This window comes from Mastomys coucha, unplaced genomic scaffold (genome assembly GCF_008632895.1).
Source record: "Mastomys coucha isolate ucsf_1 unplaced genomic scaffold, UCSF_Mcou_1 pScaffold3, whole genome shotgun sequence".
NCBI classification, from domain to species: Eukaryota; Metazoa; Chordata; class Mammalia; order Rodentia; family Muridae; genus Mastomys; species Mastomys coucha.
The window spans coordinates 34,855,520-34,868,586 of NW_022196909.1; the positions used below are offsets into that span (position 1 = coordinate 34,855,520).

At 44.1% G+C, this 13,067-nt stretch overlaps 1 protein-coding gene across 48 annotated transcripts in view; it reads left to right on the forward strand.

Moving 5' to 3' along the window:
- The window catches only part of Ank3 (ankyrin 3), a 642,120-nt gene that overhangs the window by 574,836 nt on the left and 54,217 nt on the right, over positions 1 to 13,067 (forward strand). For 29 of the 48 annotated variants that reach the window (XM_031347661.1, XM_031347659.1, XM_031347665.1 and 26 more), the window contains 3 exons: positions 1,633 to 1,665; positions 4,116 to 4,340; positions 7,082 to 7,236. In XM_031347661.1, the coding sequence (XP_031203521.1) occupies positions 1,633 to 1,665; positions 4,116 to 4,340; positions 7,082 to 7,236 (413 nt within the window). The remainder of the gene's footprint in view (positions 1 to 1,632; positions 1,666 to 4,115; positions 4,341 to 7,081; positions 7,237 to 13,067) is intronic. The other 19 variants (XM_031347699.1, XM_031347662.1, XM_031347676.1 and 16 more) reach the window with 1 other exon arrangement.

The following is a 13,067-nucleotide window of genomic DNA, read 5'->3' on the forward strand; positions in this document are numbered from 1 at the left end:
TTTTTTTTTCTTCACTATAAAGCTATTAAATATAGAGCTAGGGAAGTGGCTCGGTCAGTAAAGTGCTTGCCACACAAGTATGAGGACCTGGGTTTGAGTTCCTAGGACCTGTGGGTAGTGGCTCAGACCTGTAATCCCAGAGCTGGACAGGCAGGGCAGACTAGCAGATCACTGGGGTCCTAGCCTAATGAATGAGTGCCAAGTCAATGAGGGACTCTTGTCTCAAAGACCAAGGTAAACACGGCCTGGAGAACGGCACAGGAAGTGGGTCTCTAGTTTCCATATGAGCATACATGCAGGAACATGCTCAGCCACCTATGACTACATGCATCTACACACACACATGCGCGCATGCACGCGCACACGCGTATATATACAAATATAGGCTGTATTATTGATTCGCCTCACTAACTGATCCAGTGTCCCTGAAGGAGGGCACTCTGCTGTTTGTTTTTAGTTTCCTGTTGTGTAGCATCAGCCCGTTTGAATAGATAGCTTATTTTGTGCCATGCTGGTTTTTTTTTTTTTAAAGGAACTGTAAACTTGAAAGCTTCCAGTTGACTTCGTACCTTTTGCGTTCCTGAAGTAAAGTTGCAATTATGTTGTATTACATTATAATTAGAAAAAAAATGACTCTTTAAAAATAAAAAAAAAATACTACTTTTAAAATGTCACATACCAATCTATATATCCCAGAAGTGCTGATAAGAAGCACGTAAAACAGTTCCTCATCCCTGTCTCATGATAGAGGACTGAATAGTGGCCCTACTGTAACAAATGAATTAGTAATCAATGTACTTTTAGATGCTGGAGTCTTTAGTGGGTAATTCACTCGTGAGATCATCGATAGCCATATAAATGGGAGCAAAACCATTCCCGAAATGATAACTACCGGGCTTGTAAGATGGCTTAGAGGATAAAGCACTCGGGCAAATACGAGGACTGGAGCTAAGATCCACAAATCCATGCAAAGGCCCATGCATCAGCAGTGCCTGTCATCCCAGCATCCCTAAGGAGATGGGAGATAGAGACTGGAGAATCCCTGGAAGCTGGCTGGCCAGCTAGCCTGGCATTGCGGTAGTGAACAACAGACCTTGCTTCAAACAAGGTGGAAATTGAGGATCAATGTGCGCTCTGGCACAGGCACACACATACACATAGAATACACACACACATACACAAGAAATATATATATATATGCATATATATATACACACGTATACACACAAGAAATATATATTTATATATATACATACACAGGAACTATATACACAAATACATATCTAGGCATATGTTCTATGCATCATAGTATAAACATGAAACTAATAAACATCTCAAGATCCATTTCTTTAAAACTGCTCTTGGGGACAGACATTTGCACGGCAAATGTAATAACAGCCAGAGAAGTCTGACCTGGGACCAAAACCACTGGTGCAGGTCTGAGGACCACGCTCTGCCACACCCATGGCAAGCCTTCCTCCCAGGCTGTCCCACAAATGCTAAGTGCTGTGGTTCCATTTTCTGAGGTTTGTTTTTTTTTTTTTCCTTTCGCTCGTCATTGACATTGTCTGTTGCTCGCTTCTAATGACCGTACATTAATTTCTCCCATTTGCTTTCTAAATTATTTTGCAGCTACTCGTCTCCGCTGCCTCAGTATGACTCAAGGTGATAACCCCGTCCTCTGTGTTTCTCATCTGTGTGGCATCCCTCAGTTTAGACAGTGTCAGTGTCTGTAGTGTGTCCGCACCCCGTCACCCTGCTGTTTGCGAAGCTAGATGCCTCCTCGTAGCAGCTGTAGGGCGCGTGTGGTGCTCGTTATGGGATCTGACAGCGGCACAGATAGATTTTGAAGCGTCACCTCTGTGTGTTTCTTTGTTTCCACAACTCATGTTATGTGTCCTTCGGGTTTTGCTCTGCTCCAGTACAGACTGAGTTTGGGAAACAAATCACAGTATATCTCAGTGTCTTTGAACACTCATGTCCTGCTTCAGCTACCCCCACCTTTCCTGTTAATTCTATGAAATTTAGGATTTTAGGATGATAATGGTTCTGAGTGCTACTTACTTGAGGAGCGCCCGGTAGGAGGTTCTTCCAGTTTGCCATTCAAATCCTCTTAGGCATTCACTCCATTTATTCCGAGAGTCTTCAGAGATGCCACGGTCTTATACTGGCCCGAATAACCTTTGTATGTTTCCTTGAGAGCACTCAGCTAAGCGTTACCCTGTATTTCTGTCTGCCTATCCATTTCTTAATCTTAGCACCCAAGTCTTTCCCCGTGCGGGTTCTAAGCACGCAAAGCGAAGTTCTGCTCCTAGATTGGTGGATTGATTCAGCTGACATTGGTCATGTATTTGCGTGTGCTGGGACTCTGCTGGGCCCTGCAGGTGCTCTCTGGATTGTTGGGGGCCCAGCTGTTGTCAGTGCAACATCCCTAATCCGGGCAAGCACTGCAGTGTGCATTTGTACTAACACAAGTCTGATTTCAAGCCCAGAGTTTGAAGTGAGTCCTCCATACACCTAGAGATAACTGATTCACCACTAAGTACAGAGAGAGCCAACACTCTTTTCCTGGGCTGCTTTATTATCTCCATATAGTGCCTCTGTTGTTGACTGAGATCAGCGGATGCTCATGTGTTCATGCGCACACGGTATATAATAATAATACAGGTGCACATAAGAAAATGAAGCACTTCAGAACAATTTCAGATGACCCGCAGGCCATTTTTCCCTGGGAAGAATTCCCATGGAAGCCTGAGTCAGTGAATGGAAGCGGATGATCATTCCTTTTGAGTAGAGAGGGGAAGAGTATTTCTATCGTCTCCTTGTTTTTGAGACAGCCTTTCCCTCTCCTGACTTGAATATTCTAGAGAAAAAAAAAAAGCCTCCTCCCCCAATAGCTAGAGAAATAAACAGCAAGCACATGAGATAAAAGAGAAAAATAGTCAATCCAAAAACTTAAGCAAAAGTGAGTCCGTTTCACTGGTGAGCAGTGGGTTCTGGAAACACGCTCAAGGAGGGAGCTGGCGCCACCTCCTTGGCTCACCATACGGAGTTTGCCTGAAGAAGTCTCCCTTGCCAGAAAACCCACAGATAACTCAGGGGCCTCAGCTCTGTCGGCGGGAAGTTAGTTTCGGTAGCACAAAGCTTAGACAATTATATAGAGAAGAATTTTGATGGATAGGATTTTTTTTTTCTTAAAATAATATGATAGGGAACCATAGCTCTTTCAGATGCCCACTCTCTGGAGCTACGAGAATCATGCGTATATTTTCAGTTGTCAAAATCAGCCCATAAGGATGTGTTGCTTACCATCTGTCTGTCGGTTGGTGTTTCCCAAAGTGCCCATCACCCACAGAGGAGACTTTCCCTTGACGTAGCCACACACAGAAAAACATTGTCCTTAGTAGCGTTGACCTAAAGGCAGATGACAAGCGTAGACCCTCTCAGAAATAACATTTAAATTCTATTATCACATGGCCTATTCAAATAAAGGCAACTTTTTAATAGCCCCTTAGCTTCTATATTTTTTTTTTAGTGGATGTTGAAAAGATTTAATCCCTTTCCATCAAAATCTTAGCAAGCGTAGTCACCTGCTTGTATTTTTGTATTTCATCTTAATCAAAGTCAAGAGCATTGGTACGGATGACTGTCCCTTTGTCTCACAAGTCGTGTGTTTTCTGCTACGCTGTGGAGTTTAATCCTATGTGTACCAGAGTGAGGTCCAACAAATCGTTGGGGAGAAACTAGTTGGAGTAAAAATGACCTGTGACTGTCTCCTAAACCATCCTCAAAGGCTACCGAGAGAGATCAGCTTTTTTTTTCTTTATCCTTTTTTTTTTTCTTTACATCTGTATTCCTTTCATAGATACTGTTAGTTCCATCTTAAAGAATGTCACTGTTTCTTCTCTGTGTGCCTCTGCTGACTTCCCTGCCTCCTGGGTGGGAGCTTCCTTCCACCGAAACCCACCTTTGCCCCAGTATGAGTTCCGTGCATGCCTGACCTGACTCCACAGTAGTAACTTCCAACTGTTGTTTCAGGGAGGGCACGGCACCTGCCTCTGCCTGCAGACTTTTACTTCGGTCCCTGACACACTCTGATCTTTTCCCCTCCACAGGTTTCTGGTTAGCTTTATGGTGGACGCGAGAGGGGGCTCCATGCGAGGAAGCCGCCACCATGGGATGCGGATCATCATCCCTCCGCGCAAGTGTACGGCCCCCACCCGCATCACGTGCCGCCTGGTAAAGAGACATAAACTGGCCAACCCACCCCCCATGGTGGAAGGAGAGGGATTAGCCAGTAGGCTGGTAGAAATGGGTCCTGCGGGGGCACAATTTTTAGGGTAAGTTTCCCCAGTTTTCGCTTTGGCCCTCTGACCACACATTTTTTTTTCTTTTGTCCTTGCGAACTCAAGACATCAACTCTTGAAAAATGGCTTGTCGGACCCCACTGGGGACTCGGGTGTGGTGTCAAAAGTCACCAAGCTGCTGCGTTAATAGGCTGCGGGTTCCTTAACTCGGCCACCCACCGGCCAATGCTCTTACTAACCGAAAAGCATGCTTTCCCGCCCCACGGGTGCGTGGGTGTTCGCCCCCCATGCGGTCTCCCGCGGAAGTCAAGGCACCCGCTTTAGGAAGCCTTAGGAAGATGTCACCTCCTGCATACATGGCTACCTCGGGGGCATGTCTCTTTAACGATAATTTTTAGAGACATAATCCACTGGGGTAGGGTATTTTACAAGAAGGAAAACTAAGTTTGCTCGGTTGTCCGAGGTGGCACTTGGCAAAGCAGGTCAGGCTCCGTCCCGACGGACCGCGTGTTCACCATCTCCCCTTCTCGTTTTCTCTTCCTGCTGCATGGATGTCACTCAGTAAACTGCATCTTCCCACCCATCCTCCCCCTGTAAATGAGGGCGAGAGCTTGGTTAGCCGAATCCTGCAGCTTGGGCCTCAAGGAACAAAATTTATTGGGTAGGATGTTCATAGCCAAGATCAGAATGTGTACAGTTCCTCCTTTCCATTTTCAATTTTTTTCTGTCACGCCCATGGTCTTATACTCGTCTTAAGTTTGTTCTTCTTTTAGTTTTCCCTTTTCTGCTTTCAGTCGATGTTGTGTCGCTGAAAGGGAACACCCATAAGTGGCTTGACTTACTGTGGCACTGCCGCTGTCCTGTGCTTACGAAGCATGTGGGGACCCACCGCAAGCACTCCCGCTGGCTTGTGCATCTGTCCACCCGCCTTTAATTTGAAATGTTTCTTCTCTGTGTAATTATTAGAGCTACACCAACCCTCTCATTTTAACCGGTGTAAGAGAAGGTATTTGCAGGCTTTGAATCAGTGTTTGCCACAGATGCTCTGTGTGTGTGTGTGTGTGTGTGTGTGTGTGTGTGTGTGTGTGTGTGTGATTAGATTTGTGAGTCACTGTTATAAAGTATAATCTTTACAGGCTTTGTGAAGAAAAAAGAATCAACCAATAAGTAAGATCCTTTTGAATGTGTCAAGAACACAAGATTATTTAAAGAAATGGGACTAGGGGCAGCCCGCCATTCTGTTGAGCTGTTGAATTGTCCTTTGTCTTGTTTAAGTTAAAATGTATCATTGTTTGTCTGCTCGTAGGACTGTTTTTGCCTTGGCAGTCTGCATGAAAAGCCCGTTATGAATTGTCCTGCTTGGCTGTCCCCTTGGTCAAAGACCCTGCCTATACCTTCTCTCCAGCACTGCTGAGTGTCCTACACAAAGCCACAGAGAGAGTATCAGACACATTAGCCCACAAAGATTGTATCTTGTTCTCAAAAAAAAAAAAAGAAAGAAAAGAAATGATACCTAATGTCCAATTATAAAGTATGTTCTTAAATTATGGGACATTTCATACTGATATTATCAACACTGTTTTTACTCGTTAAAGAAATAAAGGCACTATAAAAAATATTTTTTAATTTTATTTATTTTTATGTGTTTGTAATAATCTTGCCAAAAGTAAAATCATGACATCTATCAGCCTCGTTTTTTAGATTGCTACTTTGATGAGTCATCAGATATTTGAGTTTTATTTGCGTTTTTGAGCTTTACAACAGCCTCTCTTTAAGCTCTGCCCTTCTGAAGCCTGTATTTGTTGCTCTTATGTGTGCATAAGCAGCTAGGTTAAGCCAGGTCACACACAGCCTCTATAGAGAACAATGATACTATCTATCAAGCATCATCAGAAAAGCTGCACAATCCAACTACATGGACTAGTACGTGACTGTGGTCTGCTCACCCTCACCCATCCTTCCCAGTGTTTATTCCATAATCCCATAAAACTGAAGAAAACGGCTCCCCGCGTCTTGATTCAGTTATCTTCAGCTTACAACCATCCTCCTCCATTTGTCTGAGAAAGGACACTGTCAAGAGTTAACTTCTTCCCGTGACGATTTCAAACTTAAATGTGCTCTTCCAGGACGTCCCAGCATCCCTGGATAGGTGTTAAGTCAGGTCAGGCAATGAAGCCGCCCCTTTACCTATTCGCAGATGGCACAATCAGAAAAACTGCTTTAACCGCGAAATCATGGCAGTTGTTGGAGGGACCAGATTATGGCAGTGTCCATTTTATTTCTGAGAGAAAAAAAAAAAAAGGAGAGAAATGATCTTCCGAAGTAGGGTAAATTTCTTTTCCAAAGAAGTGACTGTGTCCTTTTAACTCATTAGCATCTCGTATAATATAATGTATCTAGTATGTTTTTTAATTAAAAAAAAAATGGACCGGCTTTCTTTCTTTATGGCCTATTTTCACCATGTTTAATTTGAAATTTCCTGTTTATATGTGTTTAATTCCCCCCTATTCAATTTGATGCCTAACACACAGTAGGCCTTCAAGAACTGTTTGTGAATGAATGATGGCATGTTACTGGGCTTGTAATATCATTTAACTAGCAACGATTCTGCAGCTTTGAAACCATTCCCAACCCAAATGGCACCTCTGATTTCCAACTCAATCCTGTTAATGAGACTTTATTTTTTATTTTTTTAATTTTTAGTATTCTACTACAGACATATTTAACTTGATACAAAAAAAAATCATATGGCTTTTTTTTTTTTTGTTTTCTAGCCCCGTCATTGTGGAAATCCCTCATTTTGGATCCATGAGAGGAAAGGAGAGGGAACTCATTGTCCTTCGGAGCGAGAACGGCGAGACCTGGAAGGAACACCAGTTTGACAGTAAAAATGAAGACCTCGCAGAGCTCCTCAATGGCATGGATGAAGGTATTTATGTCCCTCGGGTCTGTGGCCAGGGACAGGCAGAGGGCAAGGGACTGGGACAGACAGAGGGCAAGGGACCATAAGGAGTGGGTGAGGTACTCCTCGCACACCCCATGATGCGGGATCCTGGGTCTTCAGCATCCCTGCCGTACCTAAGGCATGACTTTACGGTGTCACACTCCAAGCACCACCATGGTTCAGATGGACCAGTACCCTCACAGTTCTTTAGTTTCTCTTTTGAAGATGTATTTATTTTATTTTTATATGTGTACGGCATTTTGCCTGCACGCATAGGTTACACGTACCAATGCATGCCCAGCGCCACGGATCCTCTGGTACTGGAGTTAAAGACCGTTGTTGGCTGCTGTGGCGGGGTCCTGGGAATTGAACCCAGGTCTTCTGGAGGAGCAGCCAGTACTCTTTCTTAACTGCTTGAGCCATCTCTCTAGCCCCGGTTCTGTAATTTCCTAACAAAATGTATCAATCTTTCCGAGACCTAAGAAGGCTTTTGTTAGTAGAAAGAGAAGCAGAAGGGTTAAAAACAGACACAACCCAGGGGGAGTTTATAGCGTTCACCTACAGCATGAGCATTTATAGTTATGTTTTTGGACTTTTCATTCTGTTTTCTCCTGAGTTACTTCAACATCTTTCATACATTTTTCATACATTTGAGCCACAATGGTTTTTTTGTTGTTGTTGTTTCATGTTTTAAAGTTTCAAAGCTGGTTGGCATCTCTGTTTTGCTGCCTTTGAGCCAACTGAGGCTCACACACTTCTTTCACATACAATCCCTTCTTCTCTGGAGGCAGTAAGTCAGGGTTTCATGGAGCCCCTGTAGTAGTGGATGGCCTTGGACACCTGATCCTTCCATAGTAGATGACCTTGAATCCCCGCTCCTCCTGCCTTCGCCTCTTCAGCACTAGGACTACAGGTGTGTGTCCCCTATGCCTGGCTCACACACCTCCTTGAGGTTTTTGTAGTGCTTAGAGCCGTATCCGTTTTCCTTAGTAAACCATGCTGTAGAAAGAAACACCAGCTGACCCTCACCGTGACTTGACTTCCTAAATAGTGCAGATCCCACAGCCATTTTCCGGGAACAGCAAAGAGCTGTTCCCATAAAATCAAAATCTGCTTTTTTATCATCTCATTCTCTGGGTTTGGGATTCACCCCCTGGGACCTCTTGTGGGCTCAGACTTGTGGACCATGGAAGTAGACAGGTCTGGGATGTTCAAAGAATGGTTGAACAAGTGCCTAGACCACCATGAGCCTAGAAACGGAAATTGTCTTTTTATTTCTATAGAGTTACCATTAAGACAAGTAAATGATTACATGAAGCCCTTTAGGAAATATAATTCTTAAGCTTTTAATAAATACCAGTTATTGTCACCATTGTTTTAGTCTATAGGGAAAAAAACGTGCCATACCAAAATTTTTGTATGGGATAGAGTCCCCATCAACCACGCAATTTAAAGATGCCTGTACCTCTAAGTAGAAGAAAAGTGTTGAAAGTACACTAGAAAAAATGACTTTCATGTGGAAGTTTCTAAAGAAAGCACAGCTTACAAGCTCAGCTCTTATTCTGTTGTTGTTGTTGTTGTTATTATTATTATTATTATTATTATTATTATTATTATTATTATTACTATTATATTAGGGTTTTGCCTGCATGTGCAAAACACTAATATGTTCACCGAGGAGGTGGTGAACCTTCCTGTGGGTTCCAGGACTTAAACTCAGGCCTTTCATAGAACAGCAAGGGCCTTTAACCTCTGAGCCAACTCTCCAGATGTTCACAGATGCCAACAAAGTGGCTTTCTCTGCACTTGCCTTGCTAAGCAGGGGGACAGGGCTGAGAGCTAGAGTTGCAGCTGTATACTGCTTGCTTTCAAAATGTGTGTCCAATGAGAAACACGAGGAGCCGTCGGTGGAAAGTTCTAGATTTGGTCCAATGAGATTTGGTCAAGATTGAGTCCAGAAAAGTCCTTGAAGGTCAGGTGCATCCCATGGGTGCGCATTATCTAAGGCACATGCACATTGGAGATTTTCTTACCTCCATTTTCAAAGAGCAGGTGGAACTTTGGTTCCACTGTATACAATGAAACCAAGAAATGTAAATACTTCCACGTTTAAAGAGTCAAGCACTGGAGCTCATTAGAGCGAGATGTTTAAAGTTTTCGTCATATATTAAATATAGTAATTAATCAGAATGGGGGAGCACAACACATTTATATCTGAATTCATACCCTCTTCCCACCACTGTTCTGAGCCATTATCTCCAGAACATCCCTCGCCCCAAAGCTACTTCAAACTGGAAATCAGCATCTTTTTGTGAAAAGCTGGCTGTCCTTTTCCTTGATGGCTCAACTACAGACTGAGTTCTCCCTCCCATGGAGAAAAGCACTGAGCGGGGCTGGCAGGAAGTCCATGTCCAGACTGAACTCATTAAACCATCAAATTACAAGGAGGCACGGGGCTGGAGAGATGGCTCAGCGGTTAAGATCACTGACTGCTCTTCCCGAGGTCCTGAGTTCCATTCCCAGCAACCACATGGTGGCTCACAACCAACTGTAATGGGATCTGACGCCCTCTTCTGGTGTGTCTGATGACAGCTGCAGTGTACTCACATACAATAAATAAATAAATCTTTTAAAAAAAAATTCCAAGAAGGCAGCAGGGCATACTTAGATCCCAAGTGTGCGGCATCAGTCAGGTGGTTCCTCTGGTGGAAGAGAGATGTCTTCAGGTCATACACTCAAGCATAGCTAGAGTCTGTGTTCCTCCTCCTCCTTGTCGGACAGTTGTTACCGAGATAAAAAACAACCCATGAAACAGACCGATGACCCAAGATGTCCTCAAAGGATTAAATCAGTCTACTGTTACTGTACTCAACTGGATAGTTTCTCTGGTCAATAACAGTTAGAGGCCAGGCATTATTTATGGCCACTAACACATGCTTATTATAAATGTTTCCTCTGTGTGTGTGTGTGTGTGTGTGTGTGTGTGTGTGTGTCTGTGTGTGTGTGTGTGTGTTTCTTGACAAGTTTTCTCTATGGGGCCCTGGCTGTCCTTGAACCCACTGTGTAGACCAGGCTGGCCTCGAACTCAGAGATCTACCTGCCTCCCAAGTGCTGGGATCAAAGGCATGCACCACCCCCACCTGGCTTAAATGTCTTTTTAATTCTCCTTTCTCCATAAGCTCATTTCATGGATTATTTCAGAGTCTATAGTCAAATAAATTGGTCTCCCTTCATGTACTTGCTGAAAAACATTAATACTCAGTGTATTTAATGGTAGTTAGTATTCCAGTCTCTGTTGTTGTTTTTTTTTTTTTTTTTTTTTTTTTTTTGCTAAACAAGACAGTTGTGGGGGTCGGGGAGTGATGCCCTGTGGATATGGCATTTGCCATGCATGCATTGCCAGTAACCTGCCTAGGCCTGCCAGCTGCCTGCAGTCGGAGCATGCAAGAGGCAAAGATAGGGAGTCCCAGAGGCAGACTGGCCAGTTAGGCTAGCCAGAATTGGCTAACTCCAGGTTTAGCAAGACACCTTGCTTCAAGAAAGGAGAGTGACTAAGCAGGATGCCTGACCTCAACTTCAGGCCTCTACATGCACACAGAGGCAAGTACATATCCCCTCTCTCTCTCTCTCTCTCTCTCTCTCTCTCTCTCTCTCTCTCTCTCTCTCTCTCTCACACACACACACACACACACACACACACCAAACACCAAGAAACAAAAAACAAAACAAAGCAGTTATAAAGGTCAGATGGCCTTTATTGTTTCTACACATGCCCACAAAGTTAACTGCTAGAATAACTTCACGAAACCACAGGTCCCAGGAGGGGGATAATTTACACAGTGTGCTGTTGACGTTGGCATCATGGCCTGTGCCCCGCCACTGACTGTTGTGTGTGGCCGTAGCCAGTCTCTGTCACATTCATCTAATTGCACCTGTGAGGATGCTTTGCAGGCAGCTAGTGGGTGGTGGATGAGCCAGAGGGGATGTAGAGTCCCTACAGAAATGAAGAGTCCTTCCAGCTGCTGCATGGCCCCGATAGCTCACTCCATGTTCGCAGTCACAGGCACCGCCTAAGCTGCGCGTAGAGCACTGGAGTCTGATATTGGCTAAAGACACAGGGGGCGTTCCCCCCCCCCCCAATTTGTTCAGGGTTACCATTTGCAGGTCAAGCGCTCTACCTGAATGAGCTCTATCTTCCCAAGGGAGCACCATTTTCCAAATGCACACACAAGCCAAGCAACGTACCCCTCCCCAGTCAAGAGACAGCAAACAGACGGCAATCTGCAAACCCTGGGCTCTGCCGCACCCACTTGCCTTTTTGTATTTGTAGGCATTCGCTTCTGTGTATTCTCAAGTGAAGCGTGCTTGATGCAGTGGCTACTGTTAACCTCTCACCCTGACAGGATTGGGAGTCACCCAGGCACACCTGGGAGGTATTCTTTTTTCAGCCTTTGGGCTTGCCTGTAGGAGAACCTCCCCCATTAGGTTAACTGAGGTGCCCTCAAAGTGAGAAGTGCAATTCCCCGGGTTTACCTCTTAGGTTATTTCTAATGAGAAAGCTAGTGGAGCACAGCTGTTCACCTTTCTCTGCTTCCTGACTGCATGCAGCTGCTTTAAACTCCTGTGACTGTGAATTTCCCGTCATGGTGAACTCTGCTCTTAAACTGTAAGCCAAAATAAACCCTTACTTCTGTGTTTGTGTGCATGTGTGTCTGTGTATGGCCGTGTGTCCTTGTGTATAGGTGTCTGTCTATGTGTGTGTTTCCATGTGTGCTTGTGTATGTCTGTGTGTGTCCATGTACCTTTGTGTGTGGCCGTGTGTGTCCATCCCAGACAAAGCTATTGGGTGTCATGTTACACCTTATTGGAGAGTCCAACTCAGTGGGTCATGCTTGCCCTGAGCCGCCTCCCCCTGCCCCCACCTCTATAATTGTTAAGCGAACCAGAGTATCAGTGGTTGTGTCAATTAAGCAGGCGTGTTAGCCAAGCTGTGAGGAGGTAAACTGCTAGACCCATCTGGGTGTAGAGGACCTGTTCTTATCAACTCAAGTTTCAGGTGGCAGCGCAGTTTTTATCTCTGGCAGCAGACAGAGATCTTATCTAGGTCTTGCAGAAGAAGAAGATGCTACAGATGAGGAAACAAAATTATCAGGCACACATCCCGTCAGCAAGCATCCCCGTACTGTCAGCTTAATGAAAACCTTTATAAACTCGATGTCTCCAAAGTTCGGTCCTAATAGCTATTTGTAGTTCTGTCAGACCTTGGAGCATGCATTCCAAGTCCCCTTCTTCCTCCAAGGTCCCTAACTTACCAATGAAAGCAGTTTAGAAATGGCTCAACTCCCAGAGCCCCCTGCAGTAGCCAGTGGATACAAGGGGGACTGTATTGAGTCTGCTAGAAATTAAAATGTGGTTACAAATGTAATCACACTAAATAGAAAATGACTTCTTGCTTCTAAATATATTTGTGTCAACAGTATGTTAGAAATAGATTTCTAAGTTCCAAGCTGGCACTTCTTTTCAATACTTACCTTTATCAAGCTTATTTTAAAAGTGCCTAGTCATTGTTGAACAGAGAAGAAAAATGGGAGCCTTGCATTGTGTATATGGTACACAGCACCATCTGCTGGAATCATCTGGTAGTGATGGTTCTGAAAATTGTTTTGTAACTAGAAAAAGTTTCTCAAGGTTGCATTTAAAGTGCCCAAAGAATACATAACAATTTACTTCAAAATCCCCAAGCAAATTACAACAAAATAGTTACCTGTTTTCAATCTGTTTCCACAAACAGGCATTTTAAATCAACCGAATGAAGA